At 52.8% G+C, this 9,582-nt stretch overlaps 1 protein-coding gene across 1 annotated transcript in view; it reads left to right on the forward strand.

Moving 5' to 3' along the window:
- Positions 1-1,630: 1,630 nt before the first annotated feature.
- The window catches only part of VOLCADRAFT_105298 (uncharacterized protein), a gene marked incomplete at both ends in the record, with an annotated part of 13,356 nt that continues 5,404 nt past the window's right edge, over positions 1,631-9,582 (forward strand). Inside the window, 10 exons of the mRNA XM_002951847.1 lie at positions 1,631-2,178; positions 2,524-2,773; positions 4,164-4,209; positions 4,620-4,770; positions 5,164-5,497; positions 6,046-6,275; positions 7,082-7,151; positions 7,361-7,465; positions 7,891-8,549; positions 8,987-9,074. Coding sequence (XP_002951893.1) covers positions 1,631-2,178; positions 2,524-2,773; positions 4,164-4,209; positions 4,620-4,770; positions 5,164-5,497; positions 6,046-6,275; positions 7,082-7,151; positions 7,361-7,465; positions 7,891-8,549; positions 8,987-9,074 — 2,481 coding nt within the window. The remainder of the gene's footprint in view (positions 2,179-2,523; positions 2,774-4,163; positions 4,210-4,619; positions 4,771-5,163; positions 5,498-6,045; positions 6,276-7,081; positions 7,152-7,360; positions 7,466-7,890; positions 8,550-8,986; positions 9,075-9,582) is intronic.

The following is a 9,582-nucleotide window of genomic DNA, read 5'->3' on the forward strand; positions in this document are numbered from 1 at the left end:
CGAGAACAAGTTTTTTTAACACGCGCAGCAACATCAGAAAGAACAGCACGAAGGGTGGTGTGCTTTCCCTCCAGCACAAACACCAGTCCAGTCCATCGACTGTTGAACTCGAGAATAAAAGGGAATGAGCGTGCGATTATCGTTGGTCTGGTATGCTTGTAGAGTAGTAAGTTGTGGCTGAGCTGAGCCGTTAGTTGCTTTTGTAACGCTCTGGCAATCATTATTGCATTCGATCTACTTAGCCTTTAACACGCCGCCCGGCTGACTACGTACTCAGCTAACATAGTTGCGTCCGTGCACCTTATGATTGATTGTTTAACGGCCGGAGCTGTAAGTTTAGCGTACAATCAAAATTTTATATAAAAGGTTGCTCTTTGCCAGCTGTGAAACGAAGGATGCCGTTACCTATCATTGCTAGAACCCTCGACAGATTTCGAAGCTGCTGTGATTTATCATGACTATAGAAAAGCACCGATCGGTGGACGTCAGATCCCAGTATATGCCCTACAGGATACCAGAGGATGTCAGCTTGAAGATTTGTGGGGGTAAAAGATCAGCTCCCCGCGGCCTATCCCGCGAGTTCTCTTTGTCTGGTGGTTCACTCCCACTCTCTTTCCCCAAGCCTCAGTCTCAAGACCCCTCCCGCTCAGCACAAGCCTCAATCACTGTTTCCTGAAAACCCACTCTTCATTGTTTCCCTTTAAGGACCAGCTTTTGCTTTCCCCAGCTTCGGGCAGTCAAAGCCCTCCTCTAGCTTCTTATACTTCCATGCTACTGTAAGCACGCCACGCTGTTCACTAAGGTTTAGTCAGATGCTCTGCTGGGTGTGACGCCCCTCGCTTGCAACGCCCCAACCCATCGGATTGTTTCGTTTGCAATTGCTTCACGTGTCGTATAGAGTAAGGGTCCAGGCGCGCATATTTTAACACTGCTTGGATGAGGAGATGCTTACCCCGTGACAAGACTTACGGAATTCTTCAAGTTCCCCATTAGCCCTATGCGGTGCTGTATATGGGGAAAGGGATTTAACTACCGGCTTGATTTAACAAGTGCGCCGGCTTAGTATGTATTATAATCGCCCTAGCTAGTGGCGCGTATGCAAAACGGAATTTATAGTCCCCTCAGCAGTTGCTTTGATTTCAGGCAACATGCCTCCTTGGCTGGCTGCCGCCGCGGCCTCGCATGGATATTAACGAGAACAACTGATAGCACTGGCTTCAGCTGCTTAGGTAGCTCAAGAAACCATTGAAGCATGTAAGCTCAACAAGCACTTAAGCATGTAAGCGTGTAAGCATGATCGGCTGATGACGCTGTAGCTACTGTAACAGTAGCTAACACGGAAACAGTTTCCGTGCTCATGTTGGCCAGGTGGGCCCACTACCCTCACACTAAACCTTTTCGGTAAAACTAAATAGTTGGCAAGCATAAGTTTTCAAATTGTTTTATTTATATAGAAGCATTAGGGCCTCAGGAGTCAACATGCTGCGCTGTTATTTCGTACTACTTACCTCTTGAGAGTTGCCACCTGCGCCTGGCGAGTGGGCAAATCGACATTTCAGTAGATCGCTATAAATATCAAGTGGTATGATACTCTGATGGGCGTTATCACAGGGTTTAGGGGCCAATAAAAATGCTTCTACTTTACCTGCTGGCCTTGGTAGGCGTCCCAGCTAGCACAGCGGCAGGGGCCAAGTATGAAGAGGTTTCATGGTATACGAAAAGCATCTTACGTGGGGAGGTCGGCGTCTTAGGCCAGGGCGTTCGCATTCCTAGCAAGCTTTTCGCGCATTCATCCTGCCAGCTAGTGTACCTTGCAACTCCCGACTGGTCTACATCTCAAGTTTATGTAGACTTTGGCAGTGCCTCACCAGCGACCGGGTGCAAGCGGCAAGCCTTTCTGGTTTACGTCGATGGCTTCAATACGCCACGCGCAGCGACCGGTATCGGGTCAAGTTTTGACGTGCCGTGGGCGACTCTGGTGACGGCGCCCGCAACCGTGTTGACCGCCACCTACAACCCTAGCCCTAGCCCAGGCACCAGCACCAGTAACTCCGGGTCGCAGTCAAGCTCGCCTCCCCCAGCTCTCACCACCTCTAAAGAAGGCACAGTCACAGTCTCGATGGCTGATACCGCCGGAAGGCGATGGTGGAATTCGAAAATCGACATTCCTCTGGACAGGTGGGTAGCCACCGAATGAGGTGAAGTGGGTGAAGAGGGAGAAACAACCGCGTGCAGCGTACTACCCTTGAATCATATCGTCATCGTTGCCTGCTTTCTTCACCACCCCTGGACTCCACTTTACCGTACTCTTAAAATCAAACCCTCTATCCTAGCCATCTCCAGCTTATGCTGCATACTTCATTAACCGCCCTCATCCCATCTCCACCCCGCATTCTTCACTTCATAAGGCCCCCCTGGAGGCGTATGCCCTAACAGCCACCACATCATTTCGCCGCCACATCATTTCCCAACCCCTACTCTCCCCCGCGTCTGCCGTATGCGTACGACACGTACAACATGAAGGCTGAAGTTCTCGTCCAAGTACGACAACCTCCAAGACATTGGCGCCGGGCTTCCGGAGGAGCTGTTTCCGGAACCGGGCGGCCCACTCTCACGTCCCGTCCTCGCATCCGCCTACCTGCAAGCCAGCAGCAACACCCCCCAAGACCCCAGAGCCTACTTGTACACAGTGGAAAAAGAGCAGCAGCAGAAGCAGCAACGGCAACAGCAGCGGCAACAGTCCTCAAACGGTATGGTAGTGGTGGTGGTGGTGGTGTGTGGCGTGGCTGACTTGGGGTACACATTAGGGGGCACCGAGAGTGACTCCTGTGTGCGTCTGTCTGTGTGTCTGTGTCTGTGCGTGCGTCTGTCTGTGTGTGCGTCTGTGTGTGTGTCTGTGTGTGTGTGCGTCTGTGTGTGTGTCTGTGTGTATGTGACTCACCAAGTACTTCACCCCGCATAATCACCTTTTCCGTAACCCTTACCCCCCCCTCGTACCAAACTTGTCAGGCGCCGAGAACGATGGCAGTAGCAGCAACACCCGTAGCAATGATGGAGGCAGTAGCAGCAGTGATAGCAATGATGGAGGCAGTAGCAGCAGTGATAGCAGCAGCAGTGAGAGTGGCAGTAGGTTCGTTGGCCTTGTCTCTGGCCGGCTGCGGATATACAGCCCTTTCGCTCCCCTCGAGTGTTTGGACGTGCTGTATTCGTGGCAGGGGAAGGCTGTAGTGGTTGACGGCGGCAGTAGTAGCGGCAGCAGCAGTAGCGGCAACAGCACTAGCGGCAGCTTTTGGAATCCGCTCGCGTCTGACACCCAGAACTCATGCTTTGTGACTCAGCAAGCCGTACTGTTGTACAACGACTGCCCTTCAATTGCCGCGTCGGCGCCGTCAACGGAATCGGATGGTGGCGGCAGTAGCACCAATAGCGACGGCAGTAGCAACGCCACTAGCAGCAGCAACAGCTTACCTTACTTCAACTGCAGTAACGAAAACGGAATGGAGGCTGAGATCGCATGTCTGATGGATCAACAACTTTTGGAGCTGGCGGCTAATATGTCGTACGTCCCATCTGACGCGGACGTACGGGTCATGGTGTACTACAAGCCGTACAACGAGTACGTAGTCGCGCCACGGGGCCGTAATGGAAGGGGTGTGGGCAGCTTTGGGGGAGAGGGGGGGGGAAGAGGGGGGTTACGTGACACGGGGGGGGGGGAGATGTCGTGCACGGTTTCGAAACCCGTTCTGGGTCGGGCTCGTCGTGATTTGGATGGGGGTACTATGAATTCGATTTGACCCAACCATCGGTTTTTTTATTACTGGTGCTTACGTCACCATTCCTAACTGTCTGTCGTACACCACAGTTGCCGCCACTATCTCGTAACAGTTGCCCTAACTACCGTGGAATGTTAGGCAGGATATGTTGTTTGAGGGATATGCTACTTGAGCGTCGTACAATACAACCGCCAGCGGTACTCCTAGCCGGCTCCCAAAAAACCACCATCCCGTCCTGCCGTGCTTACCTCATATAGCCCCATATTCGTGCTCCCTTCTCCTTTTTCCCCCTCCATCCTTTCTCCTGCCGTACCTCCTGCCTGAGTCTGCTGTTTTTTCCCCCTCCTAAATCCCTTTCCCTCATTTCCGTTGTCCGTTATCCGTTGTCAGTTGCTATCGCCAGTCAGCGCAACGCGTGGGTCAAACTGGATACCAGGTGCGGTGAGGGCCCCCGGGGGCCCCCGGGGGTGGGTGGGGTGGGGGTGGGTGGGGTGGGGGGTGGGGGTAGCGCTGCCGTGAAGGCGATTGGGCGACAGGAAGCCGTGCGATTGAGGGCCGTTCGGGCTTGGGAAGGACACATACACACACACACACACACACACAGAAAGAGAGAGAGAGAGAGAGAGAGAGAGAGAGAGAGAGAGAGAGAGAGGGGGGGGACCCTCTGGACGGCCGCGGGGGGCCGCGGGGGTTTGGAAATCCCCAAACCCGCAGTAAGCACTGCTCGGAAGCTCACTATGTCGTGATTCATTCGTTGTCACGTAAAGCCATCCTTCGCTGCAAGACCCAAATCAAAACATCACACTAACGACCGCTTTTGACTTTTTTCCTGCATCCGCTAACCAGAATTATTCGATTTATCCTTTTTTTTTGTATCAACGCAGCTAATTTTCTTCACGGCGGGTCTGATCGTCCTGCTCACTCTCATCCTGCTGCTGCCCACCGCCTTCCGGCTGTTCATCAGTTTCCCGATACGTTGCATCGTGTACGGCATACGGTGGGTTTTACGGGAGCCGTACACTTGTAGTACAGCGGACACCGTACAGCCAGATTGGAGGCTCGGAAGTGTCCCATGGAATGTCTACATTGGGCCTTATGGGGGATCAGTAGCAGGGGGGAATGTCTGAAGGGGGGGGGAAAGAAGGTAAACTAAATGTCCAGGAGTTGTCTCATCTTGGCAGTCCACGACTGCACAAAAGCATCTTTGATCCGATGTCCTTAGATTGTTATCATGGTTATCGTCAAGGTAAATCCCAACAAATCGCTATCGGAGAAGTTTTATCCATGACGGTGTTTTTTATTTATTTCGATGTGTCCTCGTTAGCATGCGATCCCGATGGGTTGCGAATGGGTTGATGTGTGCCTGCTGCCGCTTCATTTCGCCATCCAGGACCACCTCACCCCATTCCCTCCAGCAAACTGACTTGTGGACCAAGAACCCCCGTAACCTCGCCGTGGGTCCCCCTCCGAAACCAGTGTCTCCGTTCCGTTGTGTTGGTTTGTCACAAACTGAAACAAATGATGACGTGGCACGCAGGAAGTTGTTTCAACGTAGCCGGGTCAACGATTTGCCGCTCGACACGGGTTTGCATTCGTACAAGGAGCCCGTACACCACCGGTTCTTCGAGCTGCCAGTTGTACGGCATTTGCTGGGTGCCCGGAAGTACCTGATGTACGCCATGTGTACGATCCATTCGGCGGATGGACAGTACCGCGCGCTGCAGGTAAAGTTGGTGCCGTACACGGTGATGATACAGGACACGCCGCGTGGGGATTTAGATTTGCAGCTGATCATAAATAAAAACTATATCCGTCCACGTAAAATATTCCGTTGATCCGAAACCAAATTTTAACTCTGATGTCTGTCTCCTTTGTCCCGTCCTATCTGTTCGTACACCTTACAAAGCGCACAGCGCACGGGAGGTCCTTCAGCCTTTTCCTCAAGTCCCGTAATGTTCCCGTAAACGGCGCTGCTGGATATTCCTCCGGCCCTCTCACCCACTCCCAACACCAGATCCCTCCATACGCCTCCTCCTTAGCTGCGTGCACATGTGTCCTCTCCCCAACTCTCTTTTCCAATACACAAAGGCACGTCTTCCCCCTTTTGTCTTTTATATTTTCCTTTTATTTTTATATTTTCCTTTCCCCTCTGTGCCACATTTTCCCCCCTGGCCGTTTCCCCCGTTCTTTCCATGTTTGCTGCACCCGTCAGCTCCCCCGCTAAAACCCCGTACAAACCCCGGCGAAACCCCCGCGCACATTTCTCCTCCAGGTGTGCGTTACGAGCTCCGTGGCACTGATGATCTGCATGATGTCATTCCCGCCAAACCTCGCACCATCCCTGGACTTCTACATTCCACCCCTCAACTTCCGCATCGAACGTGACTCGGGCGACCCCCTCTCCAACGTGATTTACTTTGTAACCATTTTGGCATACTCGCTATACCTGGGCTTCATCGGTTACCTGGCTATGTTAACGAACTACAACCGACCTCGGAACAAGTACGTTGAATTTTACGGATGTGAATGGTTTTAGGGTTTTATTACTTGTATGGGGCTTCAGGCGTTTCTATGGATCTGTGGTTGGGGCTCTGAAAGCACGTATGTATGTATGTATGTATGTATGTATGTATGTATGTACGTATGTATGTATGTATGTATGTATGTATGTATGTATGTATGTATGTATGTATGTATGTATGTATGTATGTATGTATGTATGTATGTATGTATGTATGTATGTATGTATGTATGTATATATGTATGTATGTATATATGTATGTATGTATGTATGTATGTATGTATGTATGTATGTATGTATGTATGTATGTATGTATGTATGTATGTATGTATGTATGTACGTATGTATGTATGTATGTATGTATGTATGTATGTATGTATGTATGTAGTGCAATTGGTTTTATCGCATCGCATTGCATTAAATACGTTTGTTATCATGCCAACCGACGCCATCCTTCCTGCTCTCATCTGTTGGTCATGTGCACGTGTGTGCGTGTGTGTGCGCGTGTGCGTGTGTGTACGTATTCTCTCCCCGCCTTTCTTCCTATTCGCCCCACCATCCTCCCCTTTCCCCCCATCCTCCCCCCTTCAATTCTACTGCACACACAAGCACCTACACACCTACCTAATATCCTAGCCGGCGTGTTGGCCGCTTGGATTTGTGTGCACATGTCCTTGAGTTGCGTTACCGCCCTTCAGACGCGCAACGAGCGCATTGGTTGGTTTCGGATACGTAAAGATTTACTGTATATTTCCCAACACCCGTACTTTCTCTGCCGTACAATCAGGTACTATTTAACCCAGTGCATACTTTCCGTGATTTTCATGCTGGTCCTGGATGCGATGGTACTCATCCAGGTGAGTGTGGGTTGGTGGTTGGTAGTTGGACGAGTCGGTGGGTGTGAGTTGGTGGTTGCACTGTACCACTTTTTTTCCAATTTGAACTCAATAAAATTCCTATTTTCCAATTTGAACTCAATAAAATGTTGTTAAGATTTTTTCCTCCTTAAACGAATCCGATTTGAATCCACATTGACATCGCTTTCGAACTCCCACACGTCCCTCAGGTTTACTCCATTTTGCTATATTGGGACCATTTGTCGCCTCAGTGGCCCTGGCTGCCCATCACCACCTTCCAGCTGGGGAACCTGGCGGTTGCCAATGTGACACTGGTAGGGCCCCGGGGTGATGGTGGGTGCAAATGTGACACTGGTAGGGCCCCGGGGTGATGGTGCAAATGTGACACTGGTAGGGCCCCGGGGTGATGGTGGGTGCAAATGTGACACTGGTAGGGCCCCGGGGTGATGGTGGGTGCAAATGTGGCACTGGTAGCGCCGCATCCGTAGAGATTGAATCCAGCGTGCGAATCTCGATCCAGCGACTGTGACCTCAACTCCACATCATAGCAGCTATAGCCATATTCTCACGCTCCCGACAATGTCGACGGTCGACTCAGGAATCGAACCTAGGACCTGAATCCGCAAATTGCAGTTGTGTCTCCAGACCAGATCAGACCAGTATCTCTGTATGTTTATAGTATTTCTTTTACTCTAAAACCCTAAAACCCTAAAACTCTAAAACCCTAAAACCTGCACAGGTGGCAACTCTGATCAGCAGGGAGGATCGCAACGTTGTCCTTCGCCGTACGGAATATCATGCCCTCATGGAAGAGCTGCGATCGCGGGAGGCCCATCTGGCTGCCGTCAAAGCAATGGCGGCGGCGGCGGCACGGGCAGCTGGCGGCGCCGCCGCCGGCGGAGCCACAAACACCGATGCGGACGCCAACACCGCCTTTGGCGGCGGCAAGGACATTAGCCCGGCCACCGTGCACAGCCGCGCCGGGCTGCCGCCGTTGGCGGCGGCGGCGGAACTGCCACCCTCAACGGTACAGCAGACGCGACATCGTCGGCGGCACGGTGGCTCAGCGGTGGGCAGCCAGCCGTCGTCGCTGCCGGAGAATGGGCGGAGTACGGAAATGGCGGCCACCGGCGGCAGCGGTAACTGGGGTTCTCACAGCTCGGTGCATATCAATCCCCTGGCGGCGATGTCGCTGCCGCCGCGCGCAGGCAGCACCGTTGGCAGCGCTGGCGGCAGCTCCGGCGCGGTGGCGGATACGGCCGCGGTCGCGGAGAAGTCCTCCCCCAGCGGCGGACGGGTCAAGTCCGTGATGTCGCTTCGCTTCGCGAGCTTGACACTAACACGGCAGCGGTGGCGGGAACGCCAGGCGGGAGGTCGTCTGGGGGCGCTGCTGCGACGGTGGCTGCGGCCAATATCAGAAGACGCCGCCTTTAGGTATATGTCGTACATGTCGTACATGCACGATTTTTTTTCGTGGCCGCCGTCCATTTTCTCATTTGCCAATAGTAACTTAACTTAGGGGTTATTGACGCAGCTGTCAATAGCAACATATGCAGTAAGCAACTTGTGCATGTATTCCTCCTGACTGATACTGGCCGGATGCATCATCAGGCTCGATAAGGGTTGCCCGCCGTGTTGTTTCCATCCGTCCCCATATGACTGATTTTCCTGGATACAAAAACCCCCAGACAAAAACCCGCTCACCTTCCTCGTTCCCTGTTCTCCCCCGCACATGCCTTCAACCCCCCCCTCTTTCCCACACACGCCTTCGCCTCCCCCTCCCTACACACACGCCTCCCCCCTTCCTCCCCCCTTCCTCCCCCCCCCACATTCAGGTACCCTGCCTGGCTGCTGGCCGCCCTACTGGTCTCGTCGTACATGCTTGTATTCGTGTACGCCAGAGCCATGTCCTGGGCGCATGTGGTGGGAGACTGCTTGGCGAATCCCGCGGACTGCCTCAACGATAACCTGGCGCGGTGAGTTTTGGTTATTTTTTGGACTACTGATTTTATTCGTGTTGATCAGTTTCCGGCTGGAAAAGGCAAACGGGACCGCGTGCGAGCATAGGGGGTGTGCCTGAACGGGTTTTGGGGCTTTGGATGGGCCTTATGAGACGGGTTGGGGTTTGGGTTAAAAGATTGGGGTGTGGGGCTGTGGATGGGAGTTTCTGCACGGGAGGGAGAGGGAAGGGGGGGAAGGGGGGAAGAAGGAGCCAGGTAAACCCCAGAACCCATTACCCCCAAAAACGCTGCGCACGACTTTGCAAAAACCCGACTCCTCATCCTTTCCCTTCTCCCTCCCTTCCGCCCCAGCATCCCCCTGATGAGCACTTGGCTCTATAACATTTGTCCCCACCATCAGTTGATCCATGATATAATGTGATGTTTCCCCGTCCTCCATTTCCCCCATCCCCATCCCCATCCCCATCCCC

This window comes from Volvox carteri (assembly GCF_000143455.1).
Source record: "Volvox carteri f. nagariensis unplaced genomic scaffold VOLCAscaffold_26, whole genome shotgun sequence".
NCBI lineage: Eukaryota > Viridiplantae > Chlorophyta > Chlorophyceae > Chlamydomonadales > Volvocaceae > Volvox > Volvox carteri.